The sequence below is a fragment of the Canis lupus genome, chromosome 10 (genome assembly GCF_003254725.2).
Source record: "Canis lupus dingo isolate Sandy chromosome 10, ASM325472v2, whole genome shotgun sequence".
In the NCBI taxonomy this organism is placed as follows: Eukaryota; Metazoa; Chordata; class Mammalia; order Carnivora; family Canidae; genus Canis; species Canis lupus.
In genome coordinates, this window is record NC_064252.1 from 1,599,899 (window position 1) to 1,616,053 (window position 16,155).

Sequence of the window (16,155 nt, forward strand, 5' to 3'; positions counted from 1 at the left end):
AGCCATGGGAGCCACGGGAGCCAGTGACCTGGGGAGTGACCAGGGCCCGAGTCCCCTCTGAGTCTACCTCTGTCCCCAGGCCTAAGTCACCCCTTCAGCATCGATGTCTTTGAGGATTACATCTATGGCGTCACCTACATTAATAATCGTGTTTTCAAGATCCATAAGTTTGGACACAGCCCCCTGATCAACCTGACGGGGGGCCTGAGCCACGCCTCTGACGTGGTCCTGTACCACCAACACAAGCAGCCCGAAGGTAGGCGTAGCATCCTGGGGGCAGTGTCCGGGCTCCAGCTGCAGGTCCTGGTGAGTGGGGGGAGGCTCTGGGCCCACAGGCTCAGCATCCTGCCACCCCTGCCCACACCTGCAGTGACCAACCCCTGTGACCGCAAGAAGTGTGAGTGGCTCTGCCTGCTGAGCCCCAGTGGGCCTGTATGCACCTGTCCCAACGGGAAGCGGCTGGACAATGGCACCTGTGTGGCTGTGCCCTCGCCAACGCCCCCACCAGATGGTACGCTCGTGCCCCTCCCATGTCCCCACTCCCTGGCCCCAGGACCCCCTGCCCTGCGACCCCTGAATCCCCCCCTTCCCTGGCTCTGTGCCCTGATGGTCCTTCCTGCAGCGCCTCGACCCGGAACCTGTAACCTGCAGTGCTTCAATGGTGGCAGCTGCTTCCTCAATGCGCGGAGGCAGCCCAAGTGCCGCTGCCAGCCCCGGTACACAGGCGACAAGTGTGAGCTGGACCAGTGCTGGGAATACTGTCGCAATGGAGGCACCTGCGCTGCCTCCCCCTCCGGTAGGGCCATCCGTTCTCCTGCCGAGACTGCTTCCGGCTCCTTGAGCCCAGGGCCCCAACCTGTCAGCCCCCCACCCCTGGGCCCAGCATCCACATCAGGCGAACCCTCAGCCCCCGTCCCCCCTCATTCACCTCCCTGCACCACTCCAGCCCGTAGCCCCAGGGCCCGGCCCTCTGCCCGCCGCCGTCCACCTGGGCGCTCCTAGGCCTGCTCTCCCGCACGGGCCCGGCGCCTCGGGGGCCACCGCCCTGCTCACACATCCTCTCCCGCCAGGCATGCCCACGTGCCGGTGCCCCACGGGCTTCACGGGCCCAAAATGCACCCAGCAGGTGTGTGCGGGCTACTGTGCCAACAACAGCACCTGCACCGTCAACCAGGGCAACCAGCCCCAGTGCCGATGTCTACCTGGCTTCCTGGGGGACCGCTGCCAGTACCGTGAGTGAGCCATCCCTGGGCCCAGAGGAGGGGACGGGTGCACCGGGGGACCTAGCGCCTCAGCCGGTGGTCACAGGGGCATACTTTAGGGAGGGAGGCCAATCGCGACTCAAGCAGCCTCAAGTTGCACCCCCATAGGGGTATCTGCACGCATCCCCCGAGGTGGTGAGCCTTCTGGCATCGGGATTATTCCAGGGAAAGCTGTGCCCTGTCAGGATGCTTGGGGTGTCCTCATGCTCTGAGTCTGCGACAGGTGGGGCCATAGGAGGCTCAGGAAGAGGTGGGAGTCACCTAAAAGACCTGGGGGGTCCCCTCAGGTGTCCAGCCCCCACCCAACCTGTGCAGGGCCCTCGTGAGGGTGGCGCTTGAGGCACCTCCTCTCCGACCCGACCACAGGGCAGTGCTCCGGCTACTGTGAGAACTTTGGCACCTGCCACATGGCCGCCGACGGCTCCCGGCAGTGCCGCTGCACCGCCTACTTCGAGGGACCAAGGTGTGAGGTAAACAAGTGCAGCCGCTGTCTCGACGGAGCCTGTGTGGTCAACAAGCAGAGTGGGGACGTCACCTGCAAGTGAGTGGGGCCCGCCCCCTGGCCTGCCCCTTCCTGGGCACCTCAGACACCCCTTCCCAGCCCACCCAACCTGTCACTCCTTCCTGCAGCTGCTCTGACGGCCGGGTGGCCCCCAGCTGCCTGACCTGCGTCGGCCACTGCAGCAATGGTGGCTCCTGCACCATGAACAGCAAAATGATGCCCGAGTGCCAGTGAGTTGAACCTGAGCCTTCCTGAGAGCTAGCTCAGCCCCGCCCCTCCCCACACCTGAGCGGGACACTCGGGACCCTGTGGCCCCTCCCCGTGCCCTGGCAGCTGTGGCTGTGGAGGTCATGCCTACTTAGGTCTGCCCCTCCTGTCCACAGGTGTCCACCCCACATGGCAGGGCCCCGGTGCGAGGAGCAGGTGGTCAGCCAGCAGCAGCCTGGACGTAGGTGGCAGGGGCTGGAGAGACGGAGGCTTGGGGGCCTGGAGAAGGGGGATTCGGGCCTCCTGCTTCCCTGAAGCTCCCTGACTCAGTTTCCCCCCTCCAGATATGGCCTCCATCCTAATCCCTCTGCTGCTGCTGCTGCTGCTGCTGCTGGTCGCTGGAGTGGTATTCTGGTACAAGCGGCGGGTCCGAGGGTGAGTTGTGCAGAGTCTGGAGAATTCTGGCTATTATATTACCCCCCTGAGCCCTGCCCCACCCCAGGATCCCCGAGCCCTCATAATCCTGCTTCCCCCAGGGCTAAGGGCTTCCAGCACCAGCGGATGACCAATGGGGCCATGAATGTGGAGATTGGGAACCCCACCTATAAGATGTATGAAGGCGGGGAGCCTGATGATGTGGGGGGCCTACTGGACGCTGACTTTGCACTGGACCCTGACAAGGTGGGCCGGGAGGACAGGGGAGGAGGCTGCCAGGGTGGGGACAAGAGGCTGTGGGCAGGGTGACTAAGGGCACTGAGTTGGATGACGGAATGGAGGTGGGGGCAGGGTACCGGGGCCACAGACCCCATCCCCCGAGCCCCACTTGAACCCTCTGTCACCTTGCAGCCCACCAACTTCACCAACCCCGTGTACGCCACACTCTACATGGGTGGTCACGGCAGCCGCCACTCCCTGGCCAGCACGGACGAGAAGCGAGAACTCCTGGGCCGGGGCCCCGAGGACGAGATAGGGGACCCCTTGGCATAGGGCCCTGACCACTGGACTCACCCCAGAGAGCCTCCTGCCCCCTGCCAGAGAAGTCCTTCGATGAGCCCCCCTCCTGCCCAGCCAGCCCTTCCCCGGCCCCGCCGGGGTGTATAAATGTAAAAATGAAGGAATTACTTTTTATATGTGAGTGAGCAAGTGAGCAAGCGAGCACAGTATTATCTCTTTCCGTTCTCCTCCTTCCTGCCTGCTCCTCAGCACCCCCTCATGCTGCCTTCAGGGAGGGGGGCAGGGAGGGCCCAGGGCTTTCCTGGGGCTCACAGGTACCTGCCTCCCACCTTCCACCCACATGCACCCCCACTGGGAGAGCTGGCGGTGCTGCCTCCCCCCCAGACCCTTGGTCGAGGCTCTCCCCTGTCCCGCCCCAGCCCCACTCTCCCCCCTCCCGCCTCCCTGAGGGCTCAGTCTGGGGAGGGAGAGTCCCTTGCTGCCCCTGCCTGGAAGACTTGGCTCTGGCTCAGGTAGCAAGGAGAGGATGGAATTTTTTGGTTCTTCTCGAGGGAGGCCATTTCTCGTGCCAGCCCCCAGTCTGGGGCACCTCTGAGATGGCCATGCTCAGTACCCCTCCCGGCCCGCCCCCCCCCTCCAGTGCCCCCACCGGGGCCCCCAGGGCTGGAGACTTTCTTTGGTAAACGGTCCCCCCTTCCCCCGCCACCCCCCCTCCCCCGGGGATGAGGAGAAGGTGGGGCACACCCAGAAAGGGCAAGCGGGCAGCCCCGCTTTGGGGACATGAACGTTTTAATAATTTTTGCTGAATTCCTTTACAACTAAATAACACAGATATTGTTATAAATAAAATTGTAAAAAAAGAAAAAAAAGAAAGAAAGAAAGAAAGAAAGAAAGAAAAAAGCCACTGTGTCTACCTCTGCGTGTGAGTCTGGGCGCTGGGCTGTGCCTGCCGGCGGCGGCCACCAGAGGGAGGCCTGCCCTGTGCCGAGGCGGCTGGCCAGCCTGGTGGTCGGGGCGTCCCCGCAGCTCCCTCCCCGTGCATCTGGCCGCGCCGGGAGTGGGGGTGGGGGGTGGGGGTGGGGGGGTGGTGATGATGGGGAAGACCTGCGCCTCCTGCCAGTGTGACCTTGAGCCGGTAGCTTCACCTTTCCGGACCTCATATTCTCTGGCTGGAGGGCGCTCCGGCCGAAATCTGTTTCTGGCCTGTCACTTGCTGGGCGACACCCACCCGCCGTGCCCAGAACCCGTCTCCCACAGTGAGGAAATCCAGCGAGAGCACGGAGCACACTGGGGGTGTGAAGGGTTTCTAACCTGCAGCGCGTTCCCACCAGCCCTCTGCCCGAGTCTGCTCTTGGGGGGCTGCCGTCCTCGGGGAGGCTGATCGGACGCCAAGAGTAGAGCCCCACCTTCAGGGCAGGGGGGCGCGGGTGCCCTGCACCGAGGGAGAGCGGGGAAGACAGCTTGCCAGGCCCCACCGGCCACCAACCCTCGGAGCCGTCCCAGGGGCTGGCGGGAAGGGACTGCCACAACCCAAGGGTGCCAGGCCTACCTCGACGGTCACCCAGAGAGGGGAGCCTCTTGCAGAACGTCACACAGCCTTACACTGCCCAAGGCTCAGGGGGAGCTAGGGCGCCGCTCTGCCCTCACTGGCACGCGTAAGCTCAGTGGGGACACCTGCACACCTGGAAGAACCGCCCCACACCCAAGGGATGGCCAGAGGGTGGCCGCTCTCCCAGCTTATTCCTGCCCCGAGGAAGCTCCGGGTCTAGCACCTCTAGAAACAGGAACTCTCCCCTTCCTCTTAGCCCTGAGAGCCCAACTCCAGCCTCAGCCCCAAGGCAGTTCTGAGATCCTCCACCGGCTCTGGGGCACCCCGAGCCCCGGTGGAGTCCCCGCCCCCCAAAAAGAGGCCTCCGGTTGCCTAGCGAGGTTTGTGGCCGCATCTGTCCGCCAGGTGGCGGGCGAAGGCCTGCGCGCCGCTCACCCCGAGCCCAGCACGGCCCCTCCCCGACGCTAATTATGCACCTGCAGGCGCCCCCTGCCCGGCCGCCACCGCCTCCCCCCGGGCTCCTCAGCCACACCCCCGCCCCCGCCCCCACCCTGCGCCCCGCTCCCCTCCCTCCCCGGCGCCCGCCCGCTCCCCCCCAGCCCCACCCCCTCGCTCCCTCCCCCTGCCAGCCGTGCATCTGGCGCCCCCGGGGAGCCACTGATTCTCTGCCTGTCGCCTCAAGATCCCGGGCAGAGCGCGAGGGGCCCCCAGCTGCGGCCTGGAACGCACGGCCCTCCGGCCAGCGTCCCCTCGCGCCGCCAGGACGGCCGGGGAGGGCCCACCGGGAGGCAGTCCCGCCCCCACTCCTCACCTGGCAAGGGCGGGGGGCCTAGGACAGAGGCAGAGAAGCCCCGGGGCAGAGGCTGGTACAGACGGAGGGAGAGACAGAGATGGAGAGATGCAAGGGCAGAGGCAGAGACCCAGAGACAGAAGGGGGTGTGCGCGTGTAGCTGGGCACACGAGGGAGTGACCTACGACTAGCAGAAGGAGAAGGGGTGAGGTGGCCCAGGGCCCCAGGAGATGCAGGCCTAGTGATGAGCTGCTGCCCGGGTCCCAGGCCCAGCGTGTCCGCCGCCGCCCACGCCACCAGGTCACAGCAGCCCCAGGCGGGCACCTGGGCTCAGGGTGGGCCCTTCCTGCCCCTCCTGGCCTCTCCTCTCTGCCCCTCTGCGCCCGGGGTCCCACCTCCTGCTTCTGTCTGTCTGTCTGGGTGTCTCAGCGTCCGCCTCATCTCTTCAGCATCACTGATCCTTTTCTGGTGTCCAGCACATCTTTGCATCCGAATAGCTCTTTGTATGTGGCTGGGCTGGTCTTTGCACCCCGGTGCCCGCGTACACCTGTGCGTGTCCATCTCGGCCTTTGGATGTTTGCCTCTCTGCCAAGGCGAGGAAGGGGTCGCCTGGGGTCTGAGTACCTGGCCGGCTGTGTTTGTCCCTTGGGCGAGCGTGCATTTGTCTCTCTGTGTGCAGACTGAGTGTCCATCTGCGTGTGTCAGTGTGCCTGTAGGTGTGCACCTGTCTGCATGTGTGTGCCGCGCTCTGCATGCCGCCCGGGTGCTCACCTCTGTGGCGGGGCCTGCCCCTGTGAACGCGTCTTCGTGCATGCGGGGGGTGGGGGGTGGACTGGGGTCAGGAGGTGTGCCTGGCTCTGTCCCCGACCCGTCGCCCCGCCTAGGTGCCGGTCATAGCACCACCTCAGCCACAGCCTAGTGCATAGCAACAGCTGACAGCTGAAGCCTCCCGGGCAGGGAAGAGAGCGAGACCAGGGGGAGGAGGGAGCCGAGGAGGAAACAGCCAAGAGGATAGGGACAGAGACAAGGCTGGGGACAGAGACAAGGACAGAGACAGAGGAGGAAGGGGACGAGGGCGAGGGGAGCTGAGGGTGAAAGACGGGACAGTGAAAAGGCAGGGACGGAGACCGGGCGGGCGGCGCTGGGGGACTTCCCGCCCCCCGCGGGGGTCAGCGGCGGGGGCGGGGGCAAGCGCGAGCGGCCGGTGGCGCGGAGGGGTCCGGAGCCCGCGGGGTGCCCTGGGGGCGGGGGCGGCGGGCGCCGTTTGTCAGCCCTATTGACAGACGTGATGGGGTTTCCGTCCGTGATCAATGATTCTCATCTCCGGGCCGAATGAGCCGCGGGGCGCCCATCCATCCCCGTCAGCGCCGCGCGGCCGTGGCCGCCCGAGGCCCCGCCCGGCCTCAGCCCGGGGCTTGCAAGGGGCCGGGCACAGGGACCCCGGCTTGAGGGGCCGCCGCGCACCCCTGCGGGGACGGGGTCCCGGAGCCTGGAGCCCCGCGCCGCGGGCCGCTCTGGGCGGGGCACCGCCGAGCCCCGCCGGCCCGACCCCGAGGCCCCGCGACCCCGCGCTCCGCACCTGGGCCGGGGGCGTGGCCGGGGCGTGTCGGGGTGAAAGTCACCTTCGGTGCCCCCGGCCGGGCGGGAGGGGGCGCGCGGGGCGCGGCCAGGATTGGAGCGACGCGGAGCCCCGCCCCCGCCCGCCCGAGTCCGACCCAACTTTCTCCCCCGCCCGCGCCCCGCCCCCAGCGCCGGCTCCGCGCCTCCCGCTCAGTCCGCGGGCCGCGCCGCCCGCTCCCGCCGCGCCGGCAGCCGCCCCTCGGCGCGCCCCGGGCCTCGCCCCAGGCCCGGCTCCGGCCCCCGGACCCGTCCCCCGCCCCGCGCCGCCGGGAAGATGCGGCCGCTCCCGGAATGGCTTCTCCTGCTCCTGGGTCCGTGGCTCCTGAGGAAGGTAAGCGCACGCGGGCCGGAGCGGGAGCGGGGTCCGGGACGCCGAGGTCCCAGAGTGCGGGGGCGCCGGGCGTCCCAACTTTGCGCGGCGGGGGGACGTGGACGGACAGACGCCCCGGCCCGGGACGCGCGCTCTCCCAGCCCAAGTTGGTGGAGGCCCGGGGGGGGGGGGCGGCGTGGAGCCCCGACTCGGATCTGGCTCCGGGCTCGGCGGGGGAGGGGACGGAGCCGACCCGCGAGTGCGCCAGACTGAGCGGGAGTGCGAGACAGACAGACAAGCCAGCGGGGTGTCAGCCTCGCCGTCTCCGGCGCCAACCTCGCTCCCTTCCTGGCGGTCTGTCCTTCCACCTCTCCACCGCCCGCCCGGTTCTCTTCTCTGCACTTGTCACAATGCCACGGGGGCGCCCTGTGCCGAGCACACACGACCCGCACACGCGCGCACAGACACGGCCGAACTTGGCTACATCTCCCATCACATTTCCCGCGGAGACACCTACCCTGCACAGACCTCCCAGACACACCCCTCTCGCGCCCAGCAGATGGGGGGGGGCTGTCTGGAAGGGGAGTCTCTCTCCCTGTGCTCTCCTTGCTCCCCCCTCCCAGGGCTGCCTCTTCCCCGAGGCGCTGGGGCGAGGACCGAGGCACAGGAGGCCCAGATTTCATCTGCCTCCCTCCCAACTTGGAGGCTTCAACTCCGGAACACGGTGTGCTCAGATGTGCTGGGGTGGAGCGGGGGTCAGCGTGTGCACCAGCGTGCATGCGTGTGTCCGGGGCCCCCAGGCTTGTGCATCCAGTGCTGAGGTCCGGGGTGCATGTGTAAGCTACAAGGTGTGTGGTGGTGCCTTTGAAGGGGCGAGTGCAAGCGCCTGCTTCACAGTGCAGCTATCTGTGCCCTGCTGTGTGTCCCACAATGGGGGCCTAGGCCCTGGACCCTGTCTCCTTTCATTGCCTCCTTGCCAGTGACTTTTCCATTTCCTGCACCCTAACTGTGACCTACCTAGCTTGGAGGCAGGCGGGTAGCTTCCCAAACCCCTACTCGCTGCCCCCCAGCCCCTAGCCCCTGCAGAAGCTGGAAGGGGTGTAGGCCCCCCACCTTCCCCTGCCAACACTGGGACCCCACCTGCTCAGCCAAATCGAACTCAGCAACTCCAGCGGGGTAGGGACTGCCCTCGTGAAGCTGGTGATTGAGCTCCCTGATTCTCCCAAACACGCCTGGGGTGACCTTGAGGGGCTGGAATGGGGGCAGAGGGGCCCCCTCCATGAAAACTGTTCCCAGGGCAGGAGCTCCATTTGGACTTGCTGCTCAGCTCTGCTCTTAGGGTACTGCGGGGGGGGGGGGGGTGCTGGGCCCTACGACCCATCTGTGTTTGTGAAGGCCTGGGGGGCGGAGGTAAGGATGCTACTGCCTTGCCCCTCCTTTACATTTCCTCCCCACTCTCTTCTTCACTCTCCCCATCAAATAAACTCCCCTGTGGACAGATCTGGTTTAATTTCCTTTGCCCCCTGAAGGGGAATGAAACATCTGGTGGAGACTTGAAGGAGAGTAAGCGGGAGGATGTGAGCAATGGGGACCTATCTGAGTGTGTGTGAGCTGCAGCTGTGCGCCTCCGTGTTGGATGGAGTCAGTGGGGGAAGAGTGTATCTACCATTTAGTCCAGCTTGTGTGAGGGGAGCATCAGTGTAAGGACTGTGGTAAGGTGTGTAAATATGTGTAATTGCATGGCAGAGCATGTGCAGGGAAGTGTCTCTGCGTCCAAATGCCTATCTCTGTGTGCCTATGCGCACTTGTGAGTACAGTGTGCCTGTGCATATCCCACAGGAGGTCTCCAGGGGCGTCTGGGTGCTGGGGTGCCTGTGTTGCCTGTAGGTATGTCTCTGGCATTTGTGAGTGTCTGTGCACTGTGGTTTTGAGTGCCTCTGACTGTCAGTATGGGCTTGTGAGTCTCAGGATGTGTTCATGTATCTGAAGTGGCTTCTGTGTGTGTGCACTCAGGGCCGTCTCAGTGCCAGGGCTGGGAGTGTGCTGACTCGGTAGGAGGCTGGTCGGGGACAGTGGACAAGGGAGCTCTTTGGAAAACCCTAATTGTCTGAGGCTAACAGCCCTGCCTCCCCACACACACCCTGCCCTCCCCCACTTGCCCCTCCTCCTGGGCCTGGACTGGCTGCCCCTGGGGCTGTGGCCTCATGGGCAGACCTTCTTCAGGATCTTTCTGATAAGGTCTCTGACTTCCTCTCCCTGTCTCTGTCTCCGTCTTCCCCACCCCTTGCCGAAGGAGCTGCCTACTGGGAGAAGCAGCAGGCGATCAATAGTCACTAATCACTAATCACTAATTACTAATTAGCTGGGGGAGGGCAGGGGCGGGGCCCTGTGGGACCTTCCAGCTCCATCCTGCCTCAGGGAAGGATTAGGCCTAAGCAGCCTCCTGGAGCTGGCGGGCCTCAGACCTGCAACTAGCCACCCTCTCCTGCCTCATACCCCTCTCCAGCCCCCCAGCTAATCTCTGCTTGGGCCACTTAGGCACGTGCAGCCTGGGCTAGGGTCCAGAGCCTTGGCGGGGATTTGGGGGCAGTCAGGGGCTGCAGCTGGGCCGGGGGCTCAGGAGAAGGGGGGGCGCTGGGCCGGCTCCCTTGGGCCAGAGCCTGTATGTATGAGAGAGGTACCCAGCGGAAAGGATTTAGAGGGTCATGGGGTTCGGTGGGGGGAGGAATTGGAGACCCAGGACTGGGAAGAGGTGAGGTCATTGGGAGACAGCAACAACGTAAGGGAGGGTCACTGGGGTCAGAGGCGGGGTCATTGGGAAGGGGCGAGATCACCCAGGTAAGTGGAGGGGGCATCCCAGGGCTCAGGGATGAAGTCATTGTCAAGGAGATGGGGAACTTTGAACAGAGCCCTGCAACTCCACATGGGCGGGGTCCAGGAAGGGGACCGGGTAACCGAGAGAGGGCAGGGTCATGGGTAGGGGTCCCGGGCCTCCAGCACACTGGGCGCGGTGGGGAGTCGCGGGGTGCGGGGTGGGAACGGGGAGCAGCCAGCGCTAGAAATTGGCGAGTCTCCCCTCTCCCTCCCCGCCCCTCCTCCACCCCCACCCCGCCCACTCCCCCTCCGGCTCCGGCTTCGGGAAATTACATCCCCGCTCCGCGGCTCCCGCCCCCCCACCGCGCCCCGGAGCCCGCGCCTTTATAGGCACATTTATTGCAATAATAAAGTGAGGCGCGGGGCGGAGGGGCGGGGGGCGGCCGTTCCCGGGGGGACCGCGCCGGCTCTGGGAAGCAGGGAAATAAAATAAAATAAAATAAAATCAAAATTCAGATAACGGTGAGCCCTGCGCTGCAGGCCTCGAGCAGGCGGGAGGCGGGCCGGGGGAGGGGTGCCCGGCCCAAGGGCAGAGCCCGCCCCGCCGGCGGCCCCGCCCCCTCGCGCTATGCGGGGGTCTGGAGGGAGGCGTCCTCGCCGCCACCTGCCGGCCCCCTCCCGCCGCGCGTCCGGCCCGGCCTCGTGCTCCGACTCGTCCCCGTACCTGGCCTCGGCTCCGGCCTCGGCCCGTCTCCCATCTCCCCGCCCGCTCCCCCGCCGCCCGCGGGCTCGCAGCTGCCACCCCGTCTCCCGGGCCGCAGCCCTGGCGGCCGGGTTCCTGCCCGGGATCCACGCCCCCTCCCCCACGTCTGTTCCCGCCCCCGGCCGCTCCCCCTCCTCGTCTCCCACTTCCGACCCCGATCTCCGCCCCGCCCGGCCCCCCAGGGCCCGTCCCTCACCCACCAGCCCTGCCCTCTCGGCCCCCAGCGCCGGCCCCGCCGACATCCCGTCCGCCCAGCGCCGGCCTCGGGAGGAGCCCCTCCTGGGCCCTGTTCCCGGGCCTTCCCCGATGCCGGCTTCTCTCTGCACCATTGACCTGCGTCTGCAGTCCAGGCCTCAGGCCCCTCCGCCTCCGTCCCAGCCCGCACCCCGGCCCGTCCTCTCCACCCACCCCCGATCTGCCCTTACCCCATGCCTGTGCCCGGTTCCCCGCCCTGTCTGGGTGCCCCCCCCCAGGCCCTAGGTGCCAGGGCCTAATACGCCGGCCCCTGCCCTCCCCGGGCCCAGGCCTGGAGCTCCGTTCCCTCCCGGGCGGGGTGCCGTTCCCTTCCCCCAGCGGCCCCGCCTGACCCAGGCAGCCGGAGAGAAGCCAGGGACCGGTCTGGAGGCCCGGGGAGGTGCACCCTGCAATGCGGCTGGGGGGCCGACAGCCCGAACCTCCCCCTTTCCCCGCGGTCCCATCCGAACCCACCCCCCTCCCCGCACACACAGTGGAGTTTGTTCAGCAGCAAGAGGCAGCCTCAACTCCCCTCCATTGCGTGGGCTCACTGCCTCGGGGGCACAGCGCTCCTGGCTGGGCTCCCTCCCGCCTGGGCCCGAGGCGCCTGGGGAGGAGCACCCCCCACCCCCGCCCCCACCCCCGCCTGCCTCCAAGCACCTCCGCCCCCTGAGCCGACTGCCAGACTAGCCTCTCCCCTCGGCAAATGTCACCGCGCCCAATTAGCTTAATTAAACCAGCTCTGGAGTGAGAGGGACCCCTCCTCGGACAACACCCTGCTCCCACTCTCGGTCCGGAGGGTGAGGGACAGCACCGTGGATCTGGGGTAGGGGGGTTCCTCCATCACCCTCTTTTCCCTCATTCCCACCCCACCCACAGATGGAGACGTCGGCCTGAAGGATAGAGGGAAAGAACCAAGAGAGACAGACAGAAACAGGGAGCAAAACAATCACAGAAGGAGAAAATTCGAGACACAGTGAGGGACTGAGAGGAGTCGCAGAGAGATGGGAAAACAGTGAAAGGGAGCGCGAGAGAGGGAGAGTGCGCGTGCAAGCGAGGAAGCCAGAGGGAGGATTTTGATTTTATTTTATTCCATGTTCCCATTTCTCGGCTCGTTTCCTCACAGACTCTCACCCCTCCCTGTCCAAGCTCCCCCCAAGGTCGCTTTGGCCGCCCCCCCCCAACTCTTCCCTTTTATCTTGGCAGTCTCCTGCAGCTGGTGGGGGGTGCGGGCGCCCAAAGCCCAGGGATTTGCCAGGATCGGAGAAGCGAAGACAGCAATTTGTCTGGGATGGGGGGGGCGGCAGTGGGGCACCCAGCACCCCTCACCACGAGCCAAACCTCCTTCCCTCTCCCAGCCCCTGCCTGAGAGGAGTCACTGGACCAAGCCCTGGGCTGGGTGCAGGGCAACCGGCCCTGCCGGGGTGTACTGGGAGGGGGTCTCAGAGGCATCGTGGTCATAAGAGCAGGTGCTTGGGGGCTGATGGACGCCCCTGGAAGGCAGTGCTGGCCCCAGAAGGGTGAGATTAGGAGTCAGAGTTCAAATGACTCCCCTTTCTTGACTTTCCCTGGAAGCTTCTTGCACGCCCTCCTCCAGTGCCCTCTCCAAGCCCACCTCCTCCGAGGCCTGCCAGGCCCCCCTCCCCCTCTGCGTCCCCCCCCCAGGTGGCCTGGGACCCTCCCCACCGTCCCTCTCAAGCCCACCCTCTGGAGTTAGCTGCCAGCTGCAGCCTGTCTGTCTGAGTCAATCACTCTCGCCGCCCCCGCCCCCCTCACCTGAGCTGGGAGGAGGGAGGGATGGACGGGAGGGGGATGAGGGGGGCGATAAATATGTATGACGAGCGGGTGCGGCGGCATTAATAACCCGGGATCGCAGTGCTGCGGGGATGGGGACCAGGCGGTGGAGGTTCTAGCCTAGCAGCTTGACTCTGGCATTCCTGTCCCTTGTGGCCTCGCGCTCGGTGTGTACACAGGTCGTGTGCAAACAGAGGGGGCACCCATGCTGCCAGGCCTCTCTACGCACCCCCCCCCCCAAGCTCGGCCTGCAGGCCGCTGCGGAACCCCCCAGGGACCATTCATATACAACTCCCGCATATGCACCCCGGGGGACAGGCTGTACTCATTCTATCCTTGTGGCTATACTGACACACACACCCTTGTGGGAGAGCCTGACACATGGACAGCGGATGACAAGAGCTCACACAGGAAAAGTAACACCTCCAGAGAACCAGACACAGCCACCTAGGCATACGACGACACCAGTCACACAGTCACAACCACCACAAACTGATACACAGCCTCACTCGGATCAACACACAGACACACACAGCCAACCCAGGCCCGTCTACAACCCAGGCATATACACACAGCCATCGCAGGCGGACACAACAGACACTCAGCCCCACAAGCAGACCCACACACACACAGAGGCTCCTCAGACTAATACACACACACACACACACACACACCCTGCACAGCCACTCCAGGCCGACACGCACAGCCATAACCATAGACTGAGACGCATGGTAAGCGTGCACACGCACACAGGCTCCCACATACACCATTACTCCAGGTACACAGACACACACACAACCACCCAGGCCTCCGTGCACAGTGCTCCCTCCCCGCAACTGAACCTACGCGGTAAGGGCCACACTTAACAGCCGCAGCCAACAGCCTGACTGACACACTCTGACACTCACGGCTCCTCTGACTCCCGCTCCCTCGCGGGAGCGCCATCTCCATATTTCTTCCCTGGCACTCACCCGTCTCCTCCACTCCCGGCCACCCCCCACCCCGCCCCACCCGCCCCAGATAATTGATGGCCCGGGCCTGGCCCTGCCGCTCCCGCCTCTCGATCCATCTTGTACTCGCGCCCGCGCTGTCTCCCAGATCGGTGGCCACCTGAGACCAGCAGCACGCGGAGGGCGGCCAGGGGCGGCCCTCCGGCCCCCCACAGGCAGGGTGCTGGGGGCCGAGAGGGGTGCCCGCCTGGCCCCTTCCCGGGTCCCTCCCCACAGGGCAGCGGAGGCCCAGGCCTGGCTGGGGCTTTAGCCTCCGCAGGGGTGTCGGGAGGGCTTCACTCCTCCACGCTGGGTGTCGCCGGTGCTGACGGCTGGCTCCCCGCGCCCAGCTCCCCCTGGTCCACCATCCCTCGGAACCAACCGGGCTCCAGGCCAGGGGGGAGACGGTCCCGGGCGCCTCTCCCTCCTCACATGCGCGCAGGCTTTGCGTGGCTTTCTCAGCTCTCATCGGAGTGGTCTGAGAACACAGGGCTTCTCGGTGTCACTTGACAGGTGGAGAAGCTGAGTACGGGCCAGTGACTTGGCCAAGAGCACAGAGCCGAGAAGGCTGCAGGCCCGCGCCAGTCCGCGCTCCGACCCACTGCCCATTCCCTTCGGGCTCCCGGCGCCGGGGGCGGGGGGCGGGGGGCCCGGACAGCCCGGGGCGGGGGCAAGGACACCCCAGCGTCTCTCTTTCTTGGTCCCCAGGTCGTCAGTGCCCAGATCCCCGAGTCCGGGAGGCCGCAGTACGTGGAGCTGCGCCCCGCGGCCGGAGGGGGCGCCCCTGGCCAACCGCTCCCGGGCCCCAGGGCGGCGCACGGCCTGGGCGCCGCGCGCGCCTGGAGCTGGGCCTGGCCGGCTAATCACACCGGGGCGCCGGCCCGGGCGGGGGCGCTGCCCGCGGCGCGCACCAAGAGGAAGCCGTCGGTCAAGGCCGCCCGCGCCAAGAAGATCTTCGGCTGGGGGGACTTCTACTTCCGGGTGCACACCCTCAAGTTCTCGCTGCTGGTGACCGGCAAGATCGTGGACCACGTGAACGGCACCTTCAGCGTGTACTTCCGCCACAACTCGTCCAGCCTGGGCAACCTCAGCGTCAGCATCGTGCCGCCCTCCAAGCGCGTCGAGTTCGGTGGCGTCTGGCTCCCGGGGCCCGCGCCCCACCCGCTGCAGTCTACGCTGGCCCTGGGCGGGGTGCTCCCCGGGCTGGGGCCCCCGCTGGGGATCGCGGCCGCGGGGCCCGGGCTGGGGGGGGCGCTGGGGGGCGCGCTGGCCGGCCCCTTCGGGGGCGCGCTGGGAGTGCCGGCGGCCAAGGAGTCCCGCGCCTTCAACTGCCACGTGGAGTATGAGAAGACCAACCGCGCGCGCAAGCACCGCCCGTGCCTGTACGACCCCTCGCAGGTGTGCTTCACCGAGCACACGCAGAGCCAGGCCGCCTGGCTCTGCGCCAAGCCCTTCAAAGTCATCTGCATCTTCGTCTCCTTCCTCAGCTTTGACTACAAACTGGTGCAGAAGGTGTGCCCAGACTATAACTTCCAGAGCGAGCACCCCTACTTCGGGTAGCGCGCCGCGCCCTCGCCTGGGCCCTAAGCTTCCCGCCTCGTCCCCACGTGGGGCCCCTCCCTGTGCCCGCAGCTCCCGTGGCCGCGCCCACCCCCTCCCTTCCGAGGGCGACGGGAACAGCCCTCCAGGGACCGTCAGCCGGCGTCGGTCCCCCCTTTCCCTAATGGGGAGCGCCCGCGAGGCGGGGGCGCGGCGGGGGAGAGGTACCCCCGCGAGGCCCCCCCAAGTGAGAGGCGGGCGCGCAGGCCTAGAGTGGGCGGGGCTTGGGGCGGTCCCAGCGTCCCCGGCGTATGCTTTGGGTCCCCTCCTGCCCCAGGCGCTGGGCTGGAAGTTCCCTTTGTCCGCTCCCTTGATGCTGCCTGGCCTGACACCCTCCTCGAACCCTTTCTGACCCCCAGGCGCTCGTCCTCCCGTGCCACCCTGACCCCACCTGAAGACTCTTAGGCCTATAATTGCGGCCTGTCCCCAGCCCCTTCCGCCTGCGGTATGCCTGTCTGCCTCGCCCCAAACCCTAATTAGGGTGGCGGGAGCAGAGCTCTAGGGTCCTCTGCCCGCCCCCTATCCCCCCTTCCTGCAGTCCTGCCCCCCCCCCCACGCCCCTTTCCGGCTGCTTCCTCTTGGTGATATTTTTTCTACGCCAAAACAGACGGGAAAGGGAACAAAATAAAGTGAAATCCAATACGTGTCTACGTGAGAGACCTTTGTAGGGACGGGGGTGTGGGGGGGGCGGGGTTAGGTGGCAGAGACCTGGCCGGCCTCCTCCCGGGCGGCCGGCGGACACTGAGGCAAGCCCTGGCGGCGCTGGCA

General features: G+C 66.4%; 2 protein-coding genes across 3 annotated transcripts in view; both read left to right on the plus strand.

The window, feature by feature from the left end:
• LRP1 (LDL receptor related protein 1) overlaps positions 1-3,099 on the plus strand; it is an 80,699-nt gene extending 77,600 nt beyond the window's left edge. For both annotated transcript variants that reach the window (XM_049115711.1, XM_049115712.1), the window contains 10 exons: positions 80-256; positions 371-511; positions 623-796; positions 1,071-1,232; positions 1,629-1,803; positions 1,893-1,994; positions 2,148-2,212; positions 2,316-2,406; positions 2,508-2,652; positions 2,818-3,099. In XM_049115711.1, coding sequence (XP_048971668.1) covers positions 80-256; positions 371-511; positions 623-796; positions 1,071-1,232; positions 1,629-1,803; positions 1,893-1,994; positions 2,148-2,212; positions 2,316-2,406; positions 2,508-2,652; positions 2,818-2,958 — 1,373 coding nt within the window. In that variant the 3' untranslated portion in view covers positions 2,959-3,099. The remainder of the gene's footprint in view (positions 1-79; positions 257-370; positions 512-622; positions 797-1,070; positions 1,233-1,628; positions 1,804-1,892; positions 1,995-2,147; positions 2,213-2,315; positions 2,407-2,507; positions 2,653-2,817) is intronic.
• Positions 3,100-7,020: 3,921 nt separating this feature from the next.
• Positions 7,021-16,025, plus strand: NXPH4 (neurexophilin 4). The gene is made up of 2 exons (XM_049115713.1): positions 7,021-7,215; positions 14,497-16,025. Exons 1-2 carry the CDS (start codon positions 7,159-7,161, stop codon positions 15,346-15,348), a joined length of 909 nt encoding a protein of 302 aa, XP_048971670.1. The 5' UTR covers positions 7,021-7,158; the 3' UTR covers positions 15,349-16,025.
• Positions 16,026-16,155: the final 130 nt, after the last annotated feature.

What these genes read in the sequence shown, in the direction of transcription:
- NXPH4 (XM_049115713.1), top strand. Translation starts at nt 7,159, where the DNA reads ATGCGGCCGCTCCCGGAATGGCTTCTCCTGCTCCTGGGTCCGTGGCTC. An exon ending in GTCCGTGGCTCCTGAGGAAG is followed by an intron (nt 7,216 to 14,496) that starts GTAAGCGCACGC and finishes CTTGGTCCCCAG; the next exon opens with GTCGTCAGTGCCCAGATCCC.